The following is a 24,499-nucleotide window of genomic DNA, read 5'->3' on the forward strand; positions in this document are numbered from 1 at the left end:
GAAAATGGCTGCAATGAAACAAAGAGTGAAAAATTTAAAGGGGTCTGAATACTTTCCGTACCCACTGTATATTCAACTTGTCAACAAATCTTAGGGCTATCCGAATACTTCACTATGGCTATGTGTACTGTAATTGCATTTTTATTCTTTCAGTCACTGTTTACCCAAATAATGTGGCCATTATATTTCACACAATGATACTGCAAATTTTACCCCGTTTTGTTTTATTTCACACATTTTCTCTGACAACTTATCTTTTAGAGAACAGGAGCTAGAACTATGGTCAGTCTTATTCTAGTATTTTGTGTTAGGAAACTAATCTTGCAGCCGTCCTTTTTTCATGTATTTCCCGCTCTGGTTCACTTAAAAAAACAATAAGGGTGTAAGTATGATGTACCAACTGGGGATTGCTGAATTCCAGCTCTGATTACAATGCTGTATTGACACAATGTATGAGAGAGACCGGTACAGTGAAAATGTAATGGCTAAAATTCATTCCTCCATTCATTGAAGGGGGAAATGGGGGAAAGAACACCAATGTTGGAGATGTTCTGACTGCCAACTGTAAACACAGACACCCAAATAAGTTATAGGTACAATAATGTATTAACGTAAGTTATTTGCAACCTGAATTAAACATTTTATTAAAGGGCATATGTTTAACAATTCAGACATGAAGCCCTAAGAAGATTGAGTTATAAAAACATAGTCTTTTACTAGATTATTTATTTAATTGAGGCTGCAAATGTAATCCCATTTATTTCTGTCATCTAACGTCAGCCACTATAGTCAACACTTATGTAGTTTACACTTCTATAACAGACAGCACTTTAAAAGTGAAAGTGCCTGCACTATCTCGTTATCTGTGCTAACTCAAGATCCTCTTTAAACAGGATATGTGACGGTCATTGTCCCTGAGGCTGCAAATATCAATATGGGTTCCAAGAAAGCCACATAAAAAAATAAAAGAAAAAAAGTGAAATAACCAGCGCTTGCATGCTTTACTGGGTAACCTAACTATGTAACTGAACTTTTGCTTATACACACACACTAATAGTCTGAGTTTAAGTGCCACTGTCCTTCTGTTAGTGTCTTTCTAATGTAAGATTAGGGTTAAAACAAACTATTATTTGTATTATAGATGTATCTGTCAACAGACATTTTTCACAGCAGACATTTTGGGTTGTCATAGAAAGAAAAGCACAAGACAGTAAAAAATGACTGCATTCCATTTAGGTGGGCTACTTTCCCCTGCATTTGTTCTACTTGATAAATCAAAATTTCTGCCATGAAAAATGTCTGTGACTAAAATAATAATAAACTAGTAGTCCATGAAATGTCAAAAAGCTCCATAGAGCAAATGTTCGGATTCCCCATGAAAGTTTAAAATTCTCAACTTTGTCAAAACAGTCACTGTGTCACTTTACTATAAGAGATGACTGTGGTTAGACCGATGGAGGCAACGCTTTAACACTCAAAGAGAAGTTTTGAGTTTCATTTCAGGCCCTAAACTCTCACAACCCAGATTGTCTATGGCTCGAAACAGCCGAACAGCAGCGCTATCTCTACTTCCGGGTTGTCAGCCAATAAGAATGAGCCACAACAGAGGAATTCACCAACCGGTGAGCATCATTCAGAGACATCTACAGATGCACCAAGAGTCTGACAATCAATGTGCGCATCCATACAATATCAAATATTAAGTTGATCAATCACAGCAGACCAACCCATTCAACAAAATGCTTAAACTAACAATGCTAGCAATTAGCAAGTATTTCCCTGCTGTCAATATGTGGTAACAGCTAATGCTAACTCGATGCTTCATTCGTCCTCAACAAAGTTATCACTATCAGGAGTCAAACTACAGCTAATTTCTTAAATTTGGAATTTACGTTACGGTCTCTTATGCGAGTAACATCTCAATTATATAAGAAGGATTAAGGCTTGTTACAACACTATAGCTAACGTGCTAAGTTGACATTGCAGTTGGATAACTTGATTAACCCTAGTTATGGGAGTCGCTTGGTGAAGTCCAGTTTAAAGGCCTTCTTAATGAGCCTGATAAATAAATAACTGCACTTACAGAAGCGAGCACTAGTACACTAGTGAGCAGGCTCGCTAGTCAACTTTTAAAGCCACGTCTCATGCCAGCAAAGGCTCGTCGGTTAGCTAGCAGCTAACTATCCCCGGCGGCTAACTAACGTTACTTAGCTAGCTTAACGTTAGCTTGCTCTTGTAGGTACAAAGCAGTGCACATTCCAGGGCTGAAATACAAACACTTACCAGCAGTAAAACCGTGACGAAGCGAATATCGAGAGAGGGAGATATTGCAATTAGTTTCATTGTACAGTATAGTTATTGGAGGTGGTGGTGTTGAGTCTTCCCAGTTTGTCTCGACGCTGCTTTTCTTACTGCTGCAGGAAACCGACGGCGAACCAATCTCACGGTGACCACGGAAACGTGAGTGACACTTCCCGGTATTCGCTTGGCTTTGTGGGTAATGCAGTGTTTGAAACTGCCAAGAGACTGACCTGAATTATGGAGTAAACTCCCATCATGGAGGTTTATTGCTTTACAATAGTAACGGGAGTTGTAGTGTTTTGTCATCCATACAGTGGCGATTCAACGGGACTGCTTGGAAGAAAACTTTCCTAAAATTTGTATCTGAGACAAAACCAAACGGTAAATATAACACCGACGAAGGAGGAGTGGAAAGACAAAGTTATTAATATACAATAGCATTAACGATATACTTATTGTATCCACTGTCACACATGTGTTAGCTACTTCTGTAGTACGTTTATGAATAATGTTAACTGATTTCTCTTGAGCGCAGGGGAGTTGCATCATTATGCTTCACTTTTTGTAATACTCTGTTCGACATTTTCTCACCATCTGGCAATGCGTTTTGAACTTGTAGCACAAAACTTAGTTGGAAAACCTTTAGATAATCTGACGCAAAATACCTGCAACTTTTTCCGCTAAATCCAGCAAAGCAGTGTGTGTGTGTGTGTGTGTGTGTGTATCAATGTTTGTGTTTGTGTTTGTATGTGTGTGTGTGTGTGTGTGTGTGTGTGTGTGCGTGTGTGCGTGTGTGCGTGTGTGTGCGTTTGTGCGTGCGTTTGTGCGTGCTGCTTAATCGCTTAATCACACAGACTCCACAACTCAATAACAGATACTATTTATACTTTTACTTTATTATAATTATTATTGCACCTAATTAGATTAAATAAGAAGACTGGTTAACACAAATAATATGTAATTCTGAGGCATCCTCCCTTCTCCAGTAATCAGTACAGTAGCAGTGTTATGCTGGCAGTTCTTTGTGTGAACAGGTGGGCTTGTCTCAGTATGTGAGTGATCCTCTTCTCTGCCCCTGCAGGAGCCAAGATCCGGTTAGGTATAGTACCTGGACAGGCATCGACACCCACAAAGAATGCGCTGAACTGAGAAACATCTGCTAAAGTGTCCCCGTTGATTCAGCTATGGTAAGAAGAATTCATCACACACAGATAAACTACCCATATTTAATTTAGGTTTATAAATCCCAGAAGAGTTTAATTTTCTGTAGTAATCGGGTGTATCTGTTAGTTGCTGTGCTACCGGTTTATAAATCTCTCTCTAGAGTCAAGATCATTAAGACTATGGGGAACAAGCCTAATTGTGTGTGATGAAAAAGCCTAATTGTTAACGAGATTAAGGTGGAATGTTGAATTGAATCCCAGCATTAATATTTTATGGGCTAAAGCTGTCCATAGGGGGTTCACAGTGTGTGAGCAACTCACAGATGGAGTCAGAGGTAAATTTCTCTCTTCCTATCTGAATATCAGTTGTGGAAAAGAAAGAGGTGCATGACGTCTTTCTTAATTTGTTATTGCTGGGAAATAAGTACAGAATAGCAATAACACAATATCCAAAAATGCTTCCTCCAGTATTGATATTTATAACAAAATCTGCTGAGGTATGAAAAATCACTTGTTGAGTCGGCTATACGGTCTTGTTTGCATTATACTATATGGTTATGTGAATTCAAACTGGAACAAATATTTCTAGTGTTATTCTCAAGTAGTTCAGATTCATCACTTTTACACTTTATTTAGACAACAACCTTGCACATCACAACTAAAAATAAAATACAAAACCCAGCCCTACTCTATGTGTTACTATTATAAATATACTGTTATTTCATTCGCAGAAAACATGTAAAGTATTAGTGTAAAGAATGTACTTAAAGGGGCGGTTTGGGCCATTTCTTGTACTCAGCCTATTAGTAGTTAGTTTGGTCCGTTACCCTATGTGTGTATTTTTTGAGGTAATCTTGTGTAAAGACAGTCCTGTCACACTACATACAGCACACACCCATACTGCTCTTATTGCACTCTGATTTCATCTGTCCATCCTCTCCCTTTTTTGCCCTCTCCTCCCTTTACTGTTTTCTCCATTGCTGGCATTGATTTTTTCGTTTGTTTTTCCAGCTGATTATGTCCCTGTACTCTGATTTGCCGGTGGGCACATTGCTCTCTGAACTTTAATTGGACCTTTAATTAGATCACAGTTTTAGTCCAATTAGACTTAGAAGTGTTGAAAAAAGGATATGGAGGGCCGAAGAGGATAAAGTCCCCAAGCTGGTCTATGTTGCTCCTCCCCCTTCTTCATCTCTCCCCTTCTCTTCTTCCTCTTTTTCTTCCTCTGTCTTTTTCTGTCTGCCTTGTCGACTACTGAATTATAATTATTGATATTCAGTGAAATTAATGAAATCAAAGCTAAAACCAATTACTACTTATTTAGTTTTTAGTCCCTCCCCATCACTGAAAACAGGGAAATACTGACTTGTGGCACATTCACAGCCATTGTAATGGCTTGACTGACGGCCAGTAATCTCGAGTCCAAGTCATCAAGTCTCAAGTCTACATCTCTGAGCAAAGGTGTTTTGAGACAGGTGTTATTAGTGCCTCTGATCAATCTCTAGCACCGCCCGTCAGTCTGCCAGTCACAGCAGCATCGACCAGCCCACCCGCACGCACACACACACACACACACACACACACACACACACACACACACACACACACACACACACACACACACACACACACACACACACACACACACACACACACACACCACAAACATTAATGACATGCTGAACTGAACCCCATTGACTCAGTGTAGTTCTCCGATATGATATCACTACACTTAATGAGACTAAGATAGGCCTCATTACCACCACCGCTCATTTCGATGCCAGTCAAATGCAGGGCTATTTGGCACCAATTTTAGCTCCCCTATGGTTCCGCCCTCTTCCCCCTTTTGTTGTCATAGTTCTCATACAGAGCTCTGACTCAGAGCATAAACAAAACAGTGCCCCAGTGGGCAAAAAACACATGGGCAAATGTAAACACACACTTAGACGTATGTGAATATGCACACACTTGCACTCAGGTGTAAGTCCTTGGAGGACCCAAGTTAATCTCTGTGTCCCTTGAGCAGACACACACACACACACACACACACACACACACACATATCACCTTCCTTTCTGACTCCCACCTCCCCTCCAACCTCAGGAGTAAAATAGAGAAACAGTCTGTACTGTTTTCCGTACTTTACACACCATACATCTTACACCTCATATCTGCACCAGTGAATTGTGTGTGTGTTTCTTCTATATACATGTATATATGTATGCATGTATAGATGGTGTGTGACTGACAGGCAGCAGGCAGGCAGGGGTGTTTTACCCACAGGCTTCACTGCCTGACCCCCATGGCTGTGGGATTGACAGCTGTGGTCCCACCTAATTGCATTACTCTCCCAGGTGATTGGCTCTCCCCCCGGGGGCTCATTTGTCAGGATGCATTGTGGTAATGATGTAAATTAGCAGATCTGTGTGTCACTCAGCCTTCTAGCCCCCTGCTGATTGGCCCTGCTGTGCCCCAGGGCCCGGCCCCCAGCTGAGGAAGCCAGTTCATTGGTCCTTGGGGGACCAAGAAGTTTGCTAGAAAGAGGGCCTTACAGATCGGGCATCCCTGTGGGTTGATATTATCCTTCCTCCCACCTCTTTACCTGTCAGTCAAAACTCAAGGACTGATCCCTGCAGCCTCTACACTGTTATCCCAAATTAGTTGACTTTACTAGAAATTTGCGTTGAAACCCGTTGCCTAAAACCGTTTAAGTTTTCACACAAGGAGAAACTTAACAGGTTAAGTTGTATTTACACAGAATAGTAAGTTAAGGCAGTAGATAAATCAAGTTTACATGTGTAGTCGTTACTAAAATCATTTATTTATATAAATATTAGGTAATACTTTACTTGAAGGTATCTACATAAGAGTGCCATGACACTGTAATGTATGCATGAACCCTAACCATAACTTGTCCTGACAAAACCAAATGACAATTACTACAAGACGTGTTATGTGATGTTTTGTCAGTGTTATGTGACGTCATGACAGTCATGTCACTCTTATTTAGATACCTTCAAGTAAAGTGTAACCAAATATTATTTTTTTTCCCTTTATGACAGTATGATTTTAAGAATGATGTATTCAATACATGTGTTCCTACAAAACAGAAAAGAAAAGAAAATACATAAAACATTGACATTTTCTAGTGCACTGTGCTTCATGGAATGATTTGCAAAGGAATATTTGCATGAAATATGAGGTCGGCGTTAGCGACTTCTAATCTGTTTCTATGCCAGTGAACATTTTCTCCATGCCCAGAGGCTATCAGTCCCCACCCGGATCTTGATCATGGTACAGTAATAAATGTAGATAAATGTGAACACTAAATCAACCATACAAAACTAAAACCCAGATCACATAAATGCACACCCACATCATTAACAGACATTATTAAAACACACTTCAACTAGGACGTAAACCTTTCAGAACATATATTTTTCCCCTTTGCATTGTTTCCACGCAGAATAGTTCACATGACCCTGCCCCTCCCATGCAGAAACATCAACATCCTTAGTGGTCTCTGCTTAATAAGATCTGTGTACTGCATACATAAGCTGATTATTATTTAAGTATTTCTGATTCTGATTCTGATTATTACAAACAAATTATGTGATTAAGTAATGATTTTGTTTTTTAACAAAACATGAAAGAATAAGTAGAGACTACGAAAAAGTTTAATTACAACTAAATCTGTGTTTACAATGTATTGTTTATCTGACACACAAACACCACACACACACACAGACACACCCCTCACCTTCCCCAGGCTTTTGGTCCCCTCCTCCACATTTGCAGCGGGCGTGTTGATGTTGTCCTCTATCCTGTTAATGTTCTCTTGCTGGGACTAATTCACAGGCACACACACACACACAGATTAACACAACAATGTGGAAGAGCAACCACCTGTTGTGTGTATTAACTTTTATTTCTGTCCAATTTCTGCTCACCATCGAAAGTTAACACAGGAATGGTGTGATGGTGTATGAGTGTATGTGGAGATTGTACACACAGACATGTAGGTGGTATAGGTACCCTTAATGCTAAGGCCCAAAACACAATCTGTCATAACTGTATAAAGTCATAACTGTATAAAGATACTTATATAAAAAGTGTGTGTGTGTGTGTGTGTGTGTGTGTGTGTGTGTGTGTGTGTGTGTGTGTGTGTGTGTGTGTGTGTGTGTGTCTAAAATTGAAATAAAGGCCACAGGCGCAGGCTCTGTTCCCCACTGCTTACTCAGCATGCCTTAGCTATGTCCTCTATCAAAAGCAGACACCTTCACAGTGACAGACAGCTACAGAAACAAATAGACAAACACACTGTTCACAAACACACACACACACACACACACACACACACACACACACACACACACACTGACTCTTTGGTTTCTTTGCGTGTCTGTCTCAATGGCATCAATTGAAGTGTTAGTTATGTCTTACTACGTGTCTGATGTGTGTTTGTGTGTGTAAGGAGGCAGCAGTGTGTATTACAGCACTCCTGTAGTGTTGCTGAAAGCTTTTGTGGGAGTTTTTGGATTCTTTGTTAAACTCACTGTGGTTATATGAGGCCAAATATGAATAAAGCCTAAATAATGTCAGCATCAGCATGAATCAATACTCATACAGATGCACAATCACTTGGTCTGCACGTCAGCCTGTGATCAATAGTTGACTCTGAGTTATTGTCTTCATATTAACAAGTGGAGTGCTCCCTGAGGAACACGTGTGAATGGCTAAATGAGACCACTTCAAACCTCTCAACAGGACCTGGTGTTGTTTTTACACCCTCTTTTGTTTGATTTCAGACACTGCATCACAAAAGCCTTTTTAGCCAAATTTGGATGCACTGTAGGAGTTTCTAAAACACTCAGGTCCTTATGAAACTCTAATTGCCTGCTTTTGGCAATATGAATGTCTCTCGCATAGATTCAAGTATTGACTTGTGTCCCTCATGTCAGTGTTTGGCCAAATTATGATTTTTTTTCGGAATCTAAGATTATTCACAAATCAATTCATATTTTTTGTGGCAGCTGGGGGCTTTCATATTGACTCAAAAATGCAGAAAAATATCAAAATAAGTCAACAGAAGTAAAACAAAAGTTAAGAAGGCACTCTTGTCATGATTGGAAAAGAAGTATCAGTCCTCTGTGTAAGAGGATGTTAAGAATCGTGATATTAATCTTTCTGAAAGTGTGGCCATGTCACCTCTGCCATTTCTGCATGTGTTAGATATTAGTGTTTGCAGACTGTGCATATGTATGTGCGTATGCACACGCATTGCGCATGCACACAGTAATCATTGTAAATTAGAGATGTTTAGAGATGGTTGTGGTTGATTTTAGTAAAGTCCCTGTAAAAGCTCTCTCACGGAAAATAACTTCCCATGACGTGGCACATGTGCACATAGAAACACACACCGACGCTCACACACACCTTTTATGTGCAGCTACTATCATTTTTTACGTGCATACAGACCTACTTTGCAGTAAATGTATTAACTAACCTGTATTAAGTCTTTGCCACTACTTGGCAGAGCGTGAGAAAGCAGCGAGCATCATGGGTAATTGCCATGCTGCACGCAGTGTCTACAGGAGAACACTTTATGAGGTGACAGCGGGGGGGACACTGGAGTATTCCCTCCTCCCTTCAGATCCTTCAATTTTCCTACCAAGAGTTTTAACAGTTTTCAAAAGTGTGAAACTGTGAACAAAGTAATCAGCCTGCTTATACTTATAACTATACTTTTAGGGACACCAATTTTCTTTGTGAATGAATAATGTATTGAAAATAAATACATTTTCTTCCTTAAAATACAGGGGGCAGGTACTTTTAAAATACACCCCTATGTTAAATTTCCATAGAGGCAGGCACATTTCTATTTGAGGCCAGTTATTTCATGGATCCAGGATACTATGCTTCCTGTAAAGTTCCCTTAGCCTTTGGAATTAAAATAGCCCCCCCACATCATCACATACCCTTCTCCATACATGGAGATATGCATGGGGAACTTTCCATAAGATCATCTCTCATTGCAAATCAAACCAGCTATTAAGCTAACTGAAATAACACCATGCCAATCTCTAGGTATGGCGAAGAGTATGTGACGATGTGGGGTTTGTTTAATTCCAAAGGCCAAGGGAACTTTGTCAGGATGCATAGTATCCTAAATCCATGAAATAACTGGCCTCTAAAAATAAAAATGTGCCTACCTCTTTGGGAATTTAACATAGGGGTGTGTATACTTATGCCCCCTGTATTTTAAGGAAGTACATTTATGTATTTACAATACATTATTCATTCACAAAGAAAAATGGTGTGCTTAAAAGGTTGGATTTTCCTTTTTATTTAATTAAGGCATTAAGATCAATTTCCAAAAGATGTTTTTTTATTCCACTTTTTAATCAACTTTATCATGTCTTTTAAAACGTATCCAAGCCACTGTATATATCACTATTTCCTATTAATTGCTATTTTATAAAACTGATAGTAGTGAATCACATCTATTGGTAGGCCTGATGAAAATGTCTTGGAGAAATCTCAGATTGTGGCATGAAGCATGAGTTTGTGCCTCCAGCATTGGTGTGTTTAGGGGTAATAATTGATTTTTGTGTTGTGCCCCGCAGGGCTTGTCCCACATCTCTAAACCCACATACACACACATGCATGCATGTATGCACACACACACACACACATACACACACACACACACACACACACACAGCAAGGCATGCTGCAGTATTAATGAGACATGAATAAGACATGAAGAGAGACCCCCCCTCTTACATGCTCACACAGGGTCTCCCCCTGCCCAGCTGCTTCCTGTCTGCAGATTACCCAGCTTTCACTGGGCTCTGGTTAAGTGGGGCCAGGAAGAGATTTAGCCCCCTCAGCAGGAGCAGACACACATATACACTCACAAGCGCACACATACAAGCGTGCGCACACACTCCCTACTGTAAGCAAACATCGGAAAGTATCTGTAAACAAGCCTTTAGGTGTTTGTTATCTGCCTGAAATATAACTATTTGGGCAACATTTTAAATGGTATCTTTTGATGTGAGAATTAAGTAATATTTCTTTAAATTTTAGTTTTTTTGTGTTGACTGGGAGTGTTTTTCAAATTTCCATTAGCAGTAGCCATTTAAACATGTCTTATTATGGAATTATGCATGAATGACTTAGGTGTGATAATGTCCAGTTGTGGATGTGTTTACGGCTAAATGAATGTTAAGGAAGCGGTCTAGACTCCGCTTAATGTCACTGTATTAAACAGCTGAGTGTTTTTTCATGCAGGTTGAATTATTCTTTCTTGGTTACCTTCCATATGTTTGTGTTGCAGTCTTCAGCGACATCCAGCCCAGGACCTGCGTCTTTCGGCTCGCAGGTTCATGCTGCAGCTGTCAATGGAGATAAAAGCGCCCTCCTTAAACTCATCACAGGTAGGCAATCAGCTTCTAAACATATTACAGGTTTATTTACTACATAAACTGCATCGCATAGGGAACACAGAAGCCATAAAAAAAACAATCCCACAGGGTTCATCTCACATTAATGAGTAGTAATGTGTTTCTTTATTAATTTCTTAAAGAAACATTTATTTGCATTTACCACATCTGTAGAAATTTCAGAGTACAGGGACAGCTGCAGCAGCTAGCAGGAGTTTAGGGTTTTGCATAGAGAGATTACAGCAGAGCAGGTGCTCATCAGCATGGAAGCTGGCACCATGGTCCTTCTGCAAAAAGGATGGTCACCCTTCTATGAAGGTGCTGTCATTATGTGGACATTGAGCCATGTTGATATTTAATCTTGATAATGCGGAAAAAGAGTCTTGTTCAGGCATAGAAGACAAATGTCCAGCAAAAAAAATATGAAGAAGGAGTGCCTGGGTAGCTCACCTGGTAGAATGCATGCCCCATGTAAGGAGACTCAGCCCACACTGCAGCAGCCAAAGGTTCATTTCCAACTTGCAGCCCTTTGCTGCATATTAATCCCTCTCTCTCTTTCTCCCCCCCTTCCATGTTTAAATTGTCCTATCAAATAAATGCCAAAACAATAATCTAAAAAAAAAACATGTATACATGTATAGGAAGAGCATCAATTGATCATTGCAAATTCTTTTACTCTTTGCAAGGAGGTGACCTGGTCCTTCAGGTTATCGGTGTCACAGCATTTCGTTATGGCTTCCGGGCTCTCCAACCAAATCGAGAAACCTGGAAGTGGAATTCCTATTAAACCCAAGCAGTAAAAGGCTGCATTTTAAACACAAGGAGTGGCCTCTTACATATAGTTTTTAACATATTCTATCACAAGCCACATAATTGTACTTTGAAAATTCAACGCACATTGACCCAAATCTTGGTCTCTAGTAGGGCTTACTTTCTGACTTTAACCTTCAACTTTTCCTTGTGTGTATGTGTATGTAGCAGAGTCCTCACTGCGGGACCGTGAGGACCAGTTTGGCCGAACCCCTTTGATGTACTGTGTCCTGGCTGACCGCCTGGATTGTGCAGAGATTCTGTTGAAGGCCGGAGCCTCGGTCAACAAGACCGACCACAGCCAGCGCACTGCTCTGCACCTTGCCGCACAGAAGGTTTGGACATCCACAAATACACACACAGACATACACTGGAGCACACGCATGTTTATGGCATAAAGTTGACAAATTTAATTCACAAGAATTGATAAGTGGATGGATTTATAACGATGGAATGAATGTGAAGATTAGGATTTAATGGATTTAATGAATGGAAAACAGAATCATTTTGACAGTCCATAAACTCGAGTGGGAAGCCAGTGCCCCCTAGTGGCTGTAGTTATAACTGTAGGGCTCATGGGGGGTATCAACTGAAATTGGCCTGCCACACAAACAGTGTAGCTATAAGTTTCACTTATACTTACATCTTATAAATTTGAGAATTATTCTACATTGAGAAAATCCTGTTTCACAGCAATTTGACCACCGTTTTGGTGTGCAACAAAAAGAGATTAATGATATTTCCACTGCAGTCTAGACAGCAGAGACTATAATGAGACAAGGGGGTGTTTTGTCTCTTGCTGGATGTAGCAGGGCAACAGTGGGATGTGGGACTTATAATGTCTCTTTACAACTCATTTATTTATTGGGCCCTTCTTTTATGAGCATACTGATACAGGATCATCATATCATTGAAGAAAGAGGGCAGGTAATTAGTGTCTGTCTAATAGCTGTGTGTGTGTGTGTGTGTGTGTGTGTGTGTGTGTGTGTGTGTGTGTGTGTGTGTGTGTGTGTGTGTGTGTGTGTGTGTGTGTGTGTGTGTGTGCGCGCGTGTGCGTGTGTGTGTTGGGGGATGCTAGTGATAGGAAGCCCTGTCTCTTTGACATCTGATCAATAAACGGCTGAGACAGAGAGAGAGGCCAGGGATTACCGATCTAATTGGACTGAGAATAGTGTGGATGGGAACACACACACACACTCACAGTCTAGATGCATGCTCACACACAAGATAGATCTGTCAGACTGTGGTCACAGGATGGCAAATATACAAAACACACTCACACGTGTACATTGTCATGCCAACATGGACACCCATACCCTGTCGTCCAGCAACAGCTGTTACACAATACATCACCCGACGGCCCAGGGGTGAGAGACCAAAATTGAGGATGATGATGATGTGGAGGGGATGACAAGCAGAAACCCACTGCTTACTGTTTAACAGCTCATCACAGACGCTGAACAGAGAGGCAGGATAGGGAAGATGGATGGCCTACAGATTGAACCAGACACAGCTCAAAGCCTGGGCAGTGTCTGTGTTTGCGAGTGTGTGTGTGTGTCATTGCTGCTCGTTCATGACTAATATTGTGGCGCATTGGTGATTTCTGAGCAAATTGTGCTTGCGTGTCCCAGGGGAATGTGCGTTTCCTGAAGCTGCTGCTGTCCAGGCGTGCTAACTGGCTGCAGAAAGATTTAGAGGAGATGACCCCACTTCACCTGGCAACGCGACACCCCTCCCCAAAAGCCCTTGCCCTGCTGCTTAAACACATCGGACCTGGAGAGGTTGACACACAAGACAAGAACAAGGTACTACAGGACAGATATACACAAATACGTTGTTGGAAGAAGGTTTGCCTTCACAACTTTCCATAGTTTGTCCTCAGTCAGAAAGCAGCCAGCGTCTGATCAATAAACTGATGGACTGAAAATAGTTTGTAAAAAGCAGCAAGAATTTGAGGTCATTACACACATAAACACTGAGAGGCTTGCTCACACAGCAGTGAACAATTTAACAATCTGTGGCTTTGTCCTGTGTTCTGATGATAAGACCACAAACACAGTGTCCTTTGTCTGTTGGAGCTGATGTGCATCCGACATCAGTAGTTAGTTTTGTAAAAATGCAATATGCATCATCGTGTCAGATGACAGTGGTCTCAGCGAATCTCAGAATAGCTTAACAACCGTCATGATGGCATTATCTAAAGTACAATCTCAGCTCAATGCTAGATTTTCAATAAGAGCTTTGTGTAGCATGTTGCTCTCATATTTTCTGTTAAAGTGGAATAATTTATTTTTTAACGTAAATGGAAACCTCAAACCTGGTGTTACAACAGCCCCCTCTGTTTTGAAATACATTCATTATCTTTGGCTCTTCCTTTTATCTCTCTCTCTCTCTCTCACTCTTTCTCTGTGCAGCAAACCGCTCTCCACTGGTCGGCATTTTATAACCGACCAGAACACGTCCGCCTTCTGATCAAGCATGATTCCAACATAGGCATCCCAGACAGCGAGGGCAAGATTCCTCTGCACTGGGCAGCGCACAGTCAGGAACCCAGCGCCACACAAACTGTCCGCTGTATACTGGTACAAACTATTGTGCACATACACATGCTCTCAAGATAATCTGTCATCATCAACATCATCATCATCATCTATCTTCCTTTATCCTCATCCGTGTGGATGCATTCTGTGTGTGTGTGTGTGTGTGTGTGTGTGAGAAGGAAGCAGCTCCCACCGAGTCCCTGTTGAACTGGCAGGACTATGAGGGGCGGACGCCCCTACACTTTGCTGTTGCCGACGGTAACGAAGCAGTGGTAGAGGTGCTGACGTCTTACAAGGGCTGTAACGTGACCGCTTATGATAACCTCTTCAGAACACCGCTGCACTGGGCAGCTCTGCTTGGTGAGTGAACAGGATGTATGTGGCCCACTGCAGCCTGAATGTCTGCTACACAAGACATGACTTAAGAGATTTCAGGATATGTGGAAATTATAACCACTTTCCAGAAAACATTTTTATACTGGTCAACTGAATCAAAGCCAACATGGACTAGTAATCTCCCCCATGATAAGAAAATGTTTTATTTGGTTTTAGCCACACTAGCATCGTGTCTCTAGAGGATGTCAATGTTTGTCAGTCTGTTGGTCCACCACTTTGGTCCAGACTAAAATATCTCAACAACCATCAGGCGAATTGTTGTACAGACATTCATGGTCCCCAGAGGATAATTCAGACTGACTTTCATGATCCTTTTGATGACTTTTTCTCTGGGGCCAGGTGACATTCCCATCTGCCTCAGCTGTACTTAGTGTTAAATGTTAGCATGCTAACACGCTTAACTAAGATGGTGAACATGATAAACATAATCCCCGCTTAACATTAGCATATTAGCATTTTCAGTGAGTATAATCAATATCAGCACGCTGACAGTAGCATTTAGCTCAAAGCTCTGCTGTGCCAAAGGGCAGCCTCACAGTGCTGCTATCATGTTTCTGGTTCTTACAACTTGTCTGTGTTGCACCATATAAACACAAATACAGTAGTAAATACTTGACTTATGTTGACTCAATGTGTTCTTTTTGTGTCTCTGTTAATAGTTTTGTAAAGTAAACTGTAGGAGATTAAAGTTGAGCAGTGGCCCCAGCTCCTGTCAACACACATCCCCCTAATGTACACATGTGTTTTTCAGGCCATGCCAGAATCGTCCACCTGCTATTGGAGAGAAACACATCAGGCACTATTCCCTCAGACAGCCAAGGAGCAACACCCTTGCACTATGGGGCTCAGAGCAACAATGCTGTGAGTCACATACAAAGCTGGGGAACCCACTGAGTCATCATCATGCACCTTTATCTAAAACACAATATGCAGATATTTAAGTAAATCTGTCCCATTCTGTATGTTCAGTATCCTTCTATAGTCCCAATGAACTAAACTGCACAAAAAACAGTTGTCTCTCTGTGTGTGTTTGTAGAAGACAGTGGGTGTGTTTCTGTCCCACCCGTCTGTGAAGGATGAACCCGATCTGGAAGGGAGGACAGCCTTCATGTGGGCCGCTGGGAAGGGCAGTGATGATGTCATCTGCACCATGCTGGCCCTCACCCCTCACATTGACATCAACATGGCCGACAAGTATGGAGGCACCGGTGAGCACCTGAGAACCAAGAGGAGCAACTGAGTCTCCCTAATTGCTTTGACCAACAGGCTAGGGGTGATGATGTCACAGAGAATTTTCCGCTAAGTACTAGAGAGAGTGCAAAACTGAGGGAGAGACGGAAGTGATACTGTCAGCAAAATTAGTGTGAGCCCGCTGAACAGACTCCCACCACTGCCTGCTCTGTCCTCTGACACACACACAAACGCTTACTGCCATGCTCTGACACCCGAGGCTGTATGGACAAATAATCTCCATGGCGATAGCCCCTCTACTCAGCCAGGAAGTCAATGTTTATGCATGCATAACATGCAACGGTTGAGTCATCCTGATGAGACGGTGTGAAGGGCAGTGGAGCTGACTGGTGCCCAGATCACTTTCATGCACTTGACTCTAGTCTGTGCTGTCTGGGGACTGGAGAGGGGGGAAGGAGGGGTTGCCACTAAGACAAGAGGCTTAAGTTTATTGCTCCAATTAAATGTCTTTGTCCGTTTAACTGGCCATTGACCAGGCTTTAGCCACTGCCCAGAGTGGAGCTGCAGTCAAGGGGATGAATGCAGAAACAAGCAGACGGGGGAGGAGCAGTTGTCCTGAGGGGGTTCACTGTCCAGTTAGATTCAGGACCTCTTATCTCAGGAATTTTTTATGTTTTCTGTATGTGTGGTTCTTCACACAGCACTGCATGCGGCCTCGCTGTCAGGCCATGTGAGCACAGTGAAGTTGCTGTTGGAGAGGGGAGCAATGGTCGACTCTCTGGATGTGATGAAACACGCGCCGCTGTTTCGGGCTTGCGAGATGGGACACAGAGACGTAATACTTACGCTCATCAAAGGTTGGTGTAGTTGGTGCATTCTGAATGTGCAAGCATCCCAATTAGTTTTTATAGATAGAATAGAGTTTTTATCTTTACCTTACTATTCTAGAGTCATGGCAGTATTAAAGTCCATGATTATTCAAGTGTTGCACACAATAAGTCTCTGAGTACGTCACCTCAACTGAAATGTAAAATGTAATGTAATAAATAAAGGTTCTGCACGCGTGGACCTGGTAGATGTAGATGGTCACACCGCTCTGCATTGGGCAGCTCTGGGAGGGAATGCTGAGGTCTGCCAGATACTGATGGAAAATGGGATTAGTCCCAATGTACAGGTATCAATGCACCTACCCGCAACATACACAAAACCTTTAGGATCTATAAATCCCTGTTCAATACTCATTACTAACATTTTCCACTATGAGGATTGTAGATTTATCTCCGATTAATTAAAATCAAAATCAAATAGACAGCTGAAGTGGCATGTCCAGAATGAATCAAAGGACACGTGGAAATTAACCAAACTCTACTTCACTGCGTCATGAGCAGGGAGTATACAATCCGGCTCAACCTCATACATCCTAAGTTACTCTTTTAATTGCCCCTCACTTGGCTGTTAATGTTTGACTTCTCCTGGGCAGGACCAGGCAGGACGGACTCCTCTGCAGTGTGCTGCTTATGGTGGCTACATCACCTGCATGGCTGTTCTCATGGAAAACCATGCTGATCCAAACTTACAGGACAAGGAGGTAAAAATCTACTCATACGTGTAAGTTATGTTTAGCTTTTGGACACAACTAAAATTGTAATGGCTGCTCTTTTTATATGTGCACAGGGGCGGACCGCTCTCCACTGGTCATGTAACAATGGTTACCTGGAGGCTGTGAAACTTCTGCTGGGCTACAACACCTTTCCTAATCACATGGAGCACACTGAAGAGAGGTGAGGATAGAGCCTGTCGAGAGGGAGGATTTGGAGGTGAGGAGAGGGGTGAGAGTAGAAGTGGGGGAAATCTATGAATGACACTGGTGTTTGTGTCATGCAGGTACACTCCTCTGGACTACGCTCTTCTTGGGGGCCACAGTGAGGTGACTCAGTTCATGCTGGAGCATGGTGCTCTGTCCATAGCAGCCATCCAGGACATTGCTGCTGCCTCCATCCAAGCTGTCTACAAGGGCTACACCGTTCGCAAGGCGTTCAAGGAGAGAAAGCAACTCCTCATGAGGCATGAGCAGTTGCGCAAGGATGCAGCCAAGTGAGAGATGATCACACGCGTTCATAGACATATAGAGCCACTCATGCTACGGCCTTAGTCGTCGTTTCTCTTGCTCCATGATGCTCCTACTTGTTGTCTGACTCTCAGAAAACATCCCTCACATGATACCTTTTGCATATGACAATTGCATGCATTATGTCAATAACCCACCCCTGTTTCTGTCTTCATTATCTGTCTTTGTCTTCTTCTCACCAGACAGGAACAGTCACACTCTCTCTATATCTATCTTTCTATCTGTCGTCCATGCACACACATACGTCTTCCCCCTGTCACTCTCTTCTGGTTTGTTCTCCTTTTGTCATTTGCTCACCGGTCTCACCTTTCTACTGAATGCTTATGAGAAGCAAGTTTGTTTTAAAAGGCTTTGAAAACGTTATTATTTCAAGCAGGCCGTTTTATTGAGATATAAGTCTTTGATGAGATGTTTTTCTTAATAATAATAATCAAAATATCTTGGCTAATATTTATTTTTATTTTTTGCTGTTCAATGACCAAACTGTGACCAATCTGTTTTATTGATGCACACCTTAAAAACTATCTTTGAACAGACAGGGTACCTGGTGTTGTCTTGACGTGAAATTAGATGATGAGTGGACATTATATAGAATGATGTGCATTAACCCAAATATGTCAGTGTCACCAAATCACACACACAAATAAAATAAAATCCCTTTAAAACAAATGTCTGTACATTTAAAAGAAAGTCTAAACATTAATGTTCCGCTCGGCTGTTCATGTGGTGAATTTCAGACAAAACAATAAGCTACCACTTTTCTTGTTGTTCAGGAAGCGAGAGGAAGAACAGCGGAGGAGAGAAGCTGTGCGGAAAGTTTCTGTGGCCACTGCAGAAAAACGGAGGGTCTCTTTGGTGAGAACAGAGCAAGAAAAGCTCTCCTTAGTGAACAGAATAGGGGACTTATCCATGAATGACTCAGTGGTGGAAACAAAGAAATCATCCAAAGCTGAACGCGCTAAAAGCAAAGAGGAGAGACTCAAAGGTACAAATGTGCAAAAATTCTTTTTATGAAATACAATCCTTGTTTCTTTGAGGGAACTTGAATATCGTAGGTTGACCGTTGATGATATTGGTGTTGGTATTAGAGCCTAAAAATAAACATTTGTCCGGGGCATTTTATTTATCTAGATCATTTGCATAAGGTGGGATATTGATTATACAAAATGACATGAATGAATGCTCAAAACTCCATGATACTTGTACAACTTGTGTTTAAATTTTCTCTCACCTCCCCACCAGTCCAAAAGAGCAAATCTTCCAGAAGAAGTAAAGCAGCTGAACCACATGTGGTTCCTGGTGCTTCGAGCCGAGACTGTCATGTGAGCTGTGGCCCTGTGCAGGGTGCTCTCCAGACCACCAGGCTGATGGAACTTCTGTCTCCTGCCAGCTGCAGCCAGCCCCCCAGCCTCAAACCCAGACCCCCCTCTATGCCCAAAATCAGGGAACGACCTCAGTCAAGCATATGCATTCCTTTCACAAGCATTGCAGTGACGGACCAAACTGTCACTATTTCCAGAGAATGCGTCCCTCTAAAAAAGAGAGACGCTCACATGACTGTGCAGACTGCCCCCAGCAAGACTGATGCTCACACCGCTCAACGAAAGCAGAGGAGCCTCAAGGAGAAGACTTCAGAGAAGGCCACCACCAAAGAACAAACTCACACTCTACCATTAAGAAGCAGTCCATCTTTAGACCACAAAAGCCCTTCGAGAAAGACTCAGTCTGCCACACACGCACCCATCTTAACACGCACGCACATGGAGCACAACAAAGAGCAGCGCAGGAGACGGAACGAGGCTGCACGCATCATCCAGGGAGCATGGCGAAGGTGAGTTTACATGTGTGCGCTTGTGTTTGCACCTGGAGGTTTCAGTAGCTGAAGCTTCTTTGGCTGTGGGAGATTGGCAGTGCCATGTGGTGCCAACATGTGCCCTCTCCCACATACATGCCATCCCGTTCTCATCTCTCCCGTAACTCCCCCCGATGTTTGGTCTGGATACCATCAACACTTGAGCAGTGGGGGGGAGAGCGTGGGAGATGGGTGAGACAGTGGGGCAGGGGACAGACGGGCTATAATCTAGAGCTTTCATACTGGTTTAACAAGAGGCTAAAAGTTCAGCCGTGCTGCTCTAATAGCTACCAGCAGCTTCTTTTTGCTTTTCTCTCTCTTACACACTCTGTATTGCTCTTAGAGGTTGCCAGTCCGCCGCAGGAGGCCCTCTGTTTCCATTCAGCTTCACAATTAAATTCTGTATGTGCTCCCTATTAACTGCCTTAAATCAACTCTGTTTACTTTGTTTATGCTTAGTGAGTATTAGTGTGAGGACTTGCCAGCTTTTAGACCTTTGAACTCAGTCTGAATTTTTTTTTATTGAACAGCATGCATGTGAATGTGCTTGCATGAATGTGCATCTGCAGGTTCCACACACACAGGCGGAGAGAGGTACAGCCCCGCGAGGAGGTAGAGTCAAGTGATGCGAACCACGCCCACAACAGGAAGAAGATGGAAATCCGAGCTCAACCCACCAAACTGCCAGCGAGTAAGAGCTCGGTGCTACAAAGTATCTATGGTGAGATCATTGCTTTTTTTTCCTTACACACACTCTTACACAACCCTAGCCTGGATGCCAGCAGAACTTACCCCACCCACAACATTTAGGGTTGGGAAAATTGGTCGGGACTTAATCCGTTGTGGAGCAACTGCTCGAACCAGAGCTGTTCGGACCAATCAAATTGTCAGGGCGAGCTTTATGCAATGATGGACAGATGATCAACAGTTAGGTAAGAAACCACGTCACAAAAGAGTGCTTGGGTTGAATTTGTTTACAACAAACATTCGGACGGCTGTGGCTCAGTGGCGGGGTGTTCGCCTGCCCACGGGGAAAGGTTGGTGGCTCAATCCCTGCAGTCCCGTGTTAAAGTGTGTTTGAATAGTTCCTGTACTATGTATGTATTTTCCAATTGTACACGGGCAGTTTCTTCCCTGGTTTGGTTGAAACAGGCCCCATAATCACAGCCCAATGGAGCAGTATCAAACTCATATTCTGACTAGAATCTGAGTATGACGACATCAGGCTAACTTAGCCCCAAAAAAGGATGCAATGTCACCGATATACTATACATCGCATGACTGTTGAGCAGAGCGATTACAGACCCTAAACAGTCCTTTTTGTCCAAAAACTATTTTAAAAAAAACTAATGAGCCCAACCGGGTGACATGTTGCATCCTATCAATTAACACAGGTACTGTTTATTTTGAGTAAATCCCACATGTGTTGTCCTGCTAACATACTGTACATTAAATACTCGCTTGTGCACCAAATTTGCAACGAAAAGTAGTCTCCAACAAATGCGCCATTTACTTCTGTTTAAATAATGAGTTTTAAAAGAAAGAAACTATGTATTTGTGACGTATTTGCAAAGATTTCAGTCCTTAGTTAGAACAGTGAGCTTAGCGCCACAGACAGTAAGGACATCAGAAACTACTGGGAAATTCCAAACATATTCCATAACCTACATTACAAATTACCAAGAAACAGTTTTTTAAGATCTCTGACGTGATCAACTTGAAACATGAAGGAAAACTTCCATTGTACTGCAGCAGAATAAAATAATTCAGAATAAACTCAAAACAGTGTTACATCTGTTAAACTACCTCTTGCAAAATCTCTGTCTTTAAATCGGTGAGATGTAGGTGTTCTGGATATTTATTTTTTATAATTTAGGTGATTGCTTGTGATTGCTAAGATAATAATTGATAGAAAACAATCAATATTTAGGCCCTAGTGAGATTTGAACTCACGACCCCTGGTTTACAAGACCAGTGCTCTAACCACTGAGCTATAGAGCCTTTGATGAGTGTGAGACATTCAGATCAGCATTATGAAGACTACACCCTGGACAACCATGGGTGTGGGACCTGATTGACAACAAGGTGCAGGAGTGTCCTGAGCTGGGTCATGCAATACCAGCTGAGTGAATGCAGAAACTGTTCACACAATGTGAGTGTTCATTTTCATTTTTTGAATGAAACTATATTTGTCAGCCACTAGGAAAGATTTACATCCTCAATGGGAACAAAGGGTCTTGGAGCCAAGTGCCACAAACAGGAGGAGGATGTTGGAAATGCGCTGTGGCCTCAGTTATTTTCATGGGATATATTGATTATAACAAAAATAATAAATATCAACCAGCCTTATCCTTAAATAATAAACCACCTGTGAATCACGTGTGGCTGCTGCACTGCTCTCTTTAGGCTGAATCCTTCAAGCATGCTGTATGTCAGTGATGTCAAAGCCTGTATTGTTTTAGTGTGTGGGCAGATGTGCAGAATTCTCTTAAGTTGCAAACTTTAGAGAACAGTGCAACAGCAGCAGTTTTCCAAGCCCCGTTTGAATCTATAGCTCTTGAATACATGGAAACCCCACATTGTAAACAGAAGAAACTCAGACTCAGGATGGTTGGCATACCAGTGTTGAACACACTGTAAGTGACAAGCTCTGGGAACAGGAACCTGTGTATTCGCCTGGGTGATGCTTTAATCCACATTACAGGGCAGTATCAGCCTGGTGTCCTGTGTAGAACCTCTGGTAAGGTTTCGCCCCACAGACAGGCCTGACCTTCATCACACATCACCAGGTGATGATTGGAGAATGGGCAGAAACCTCGCTATGCCAAAACATACAAGCATACACGTCATTACCGCACAGACAGACCGATAGACCCTCTTGACGTGGTTTTCTCCTCCCCTTTCTCACTTCACCTCCCTCTCTCTCTCTCTTTCTCCCCTTCTCGCTCCCTGACAGTCCTGGCACTGTGAAAAGTTCAGAGCTGTCAAGGGGAATGTCAGACAACTGCGTAAAGCTATCAGCTAAACACACACACACATTCATGAGACAAATTTTTGCACTCCTTTTTTTTTTTTTTTTACTGAATAGAAGACAGACATTTGACACATACCTTTGGGTCACACTGCTCTGTTAATCACCATAAACCATTTTTAAAATTGCTTTTTATTGTATTTTATTTTTATCTCAAATGTATTTATATCTGTTCATATATCTGTGAATAGCATTAAATAACAAATGCATTGAGAGAGAAAGGAATTTTTGCATCCCAGATCAAACAAAAGCTATACATGTCAAATAAATAATTGCTGTGTGTGTGTTGATTTGTTGATCCTCTGCACTGGAGTGCAAACTTTGTACGTTAGAAACACAATAAAGTTGAATTATTTATTCAATTGTGCTCCTTCAACACGTTCGACAATCACACATAAGGTACATCTTCTGGAACCCTGCAATAAGTAGTTGATACACTGAGTTTTTTTTTTTTATAGTTTAGGTGTTAGTTTGTGACCATTAATTATATTACATTTAGGTAGGGTTTGTATTCACAACTTCTAGTCTACAAAGCAAGTGTCTAACCATAGAGCCATTATCTAATACAATATCAACAAACAAAAATTGCTGTGTGGCCTGACTAGCTCAACATTTTACAGGTGTGTCCTGAGCTATCATATGCAACATTAGCTGATGGAATGCAGAAACTGTTTTGCATGATGTGACTGCAAATCTAAATGAAGATATCGTCCAATCATTTTTCTTTACTGTCCATTAGGCAACTCTATGGCCAGACGAGGGCGTTCACTTCGGGGCTCTCAGTCCCAGCTGCTCCTGGACATGCCCTTACGCACCCAGAGCCAGTGTAAGTGGACACACATCCACCAGCAAACCGTTTTAATAAAGAAGTCTCTACAAAGTAATTTTATGCATTATCTTATTCTACAGTGAGCGCTATTGACTGTGTGCCCCTGACTGAGGCCATGAATCAAGCCAAGCAGTACTCTTATCACCTGAGACCACATAGTGCTGGACAGGGGACCAGAGGACGGGCAAAACATTGAACACACACACACACACACACACACACACACACACACACACACACACACACACACACACACACACACACACACACACACACACACACACACACACACACACACACACACACACACACACACACACACACACACACACACACACACACACACACACACACACACACACACACACACACACACCTTAGATGTTTTCTCAGCTGGCTGGCAGCATTACCTCTATAGCATTACTTTACACATTGTTCGCTCAATGGGCCAAGCTTTCTAAAATTATGCCATACGACATCAGAGCCATGACCTCACAGGGTGGGGTTAAGCCAACAGAAATAGTGTGTGTAAAAGATAACCTTTCATCCATTCTGAAAGGAACACATACACACCCCATCTCCATAGTTCTTGCACACACACTGAGATAACCTTTCCTCCTGTTGTGGAGAATGAAGCAGTCTATCAACAGCCGGTCATACAAATAGCCCACCTGCAGACACGGACACACAAACACACACACACACAGTGCTGTCCCGCTCAGATAAAGATGTATTTCTTAACTATGTTATTAGTTACTTTAATATGCATTTGCCCAAAAATAATCTTGCGTATATTTAGATGTACGTGAA

At 42.0% G+C, this 24,499-nt stretch overlaps 2 protein-coding genes and 1 non-coding gene across 5 annotated transcripts in view; 1 reads left to right on the top strand and 2 right to left on the bottom strand.

Annotated features, from left to right (window-relative positions):
• The window catches only part of erp44 (endoplasmic reticulum protein 44), an 11,447-nt gene extending 8,982 nt beyond the window's left edge, over positions 1–2,465 (bottom strand). For both annotated transcript variants that reach the window (XM_034874547.1, XM_034874548.1), the window contains exon 1: positions 2,284–2,465. In XM_034874547.1, the coding sequence (XP_034730438.1) occupies positions 2,284–2,343 (60 nt within the window). In that variant the 5' untranslated portion in view covers positions 2,344–2,465. The remainder of the gene's footprint in view (positions 1–2,283) is intronic.
• A 44-nt stretch (positions 2,466–2,509) lies between these two features.
• On the top strand, positions 2,510–24,391 carry invs (inversin). Of its 2 annotated transcripts, none has more exons than XM_034874530.1 (20): positions 2,510–2,682; positions 3,383–3,488; positions 10,807–10,906; positions 11,891–12,057; positions 13,354–13,527; positions 14,137–14,304; positions 14,442–14,622; positions 15,410–15,519; positions 15,695–15,866; positions 16,551–16,706; positions 16,902–17,023; positions 17,330–17,437; positions 17,524–17,630; positions 17,734–17,943; positions 18,751–18,962; positions 19,220–19,808; positions 20,399–20,550; positions 23,600–23,686; positions 23,770–23,905; positions 24,065–24,391. In XM_034874530.1, exons 2-19 carry the CDS (start codon positions 3,486–3,488, stop codon positions 23,883–23,885), a joined length of 2,934 nt encoding a protein of 977 aa, XP_034730421.1. In that variant the 5' UTR covers positions 2,510–2,682; positions 3,383–3,485; the 3' UTR covers positions 23,886–23,905; positions 24,065–24,391. The 2 variants fall into 2 exon arrangements, with proteins under 2 accessions (XP_034730421.1, XP_034730422.1); XM_034874531.1 differs by having other exon boundaries at positions 11,894–12,057.
• trnat-ugu lies at positions 21,758–21,830 on the bottom strand. Its single transcript has one exon. It is a non-coding gene; the product is annotated as a tRNA-Thr (tRNA).
• Positions 24,392–24,499: the final 108 nt, after the last annotated feature.

Source organism: Etheostoma cragini, chromosome 6 (genome assembly GCF_013103735.1).
Source record: "Etheostoma cragini isolate CJK2018 chromosome 6, CSU_Ecrag_1.0, whole genome shotgun sequence".
Taxonomy (NCBI): domain Eukaryota; kingdom Metazoa; phylum Chordata; class Actinopteri; order Perciformes; family Percidae; genus Etheostoma; species Etheostoma cragini.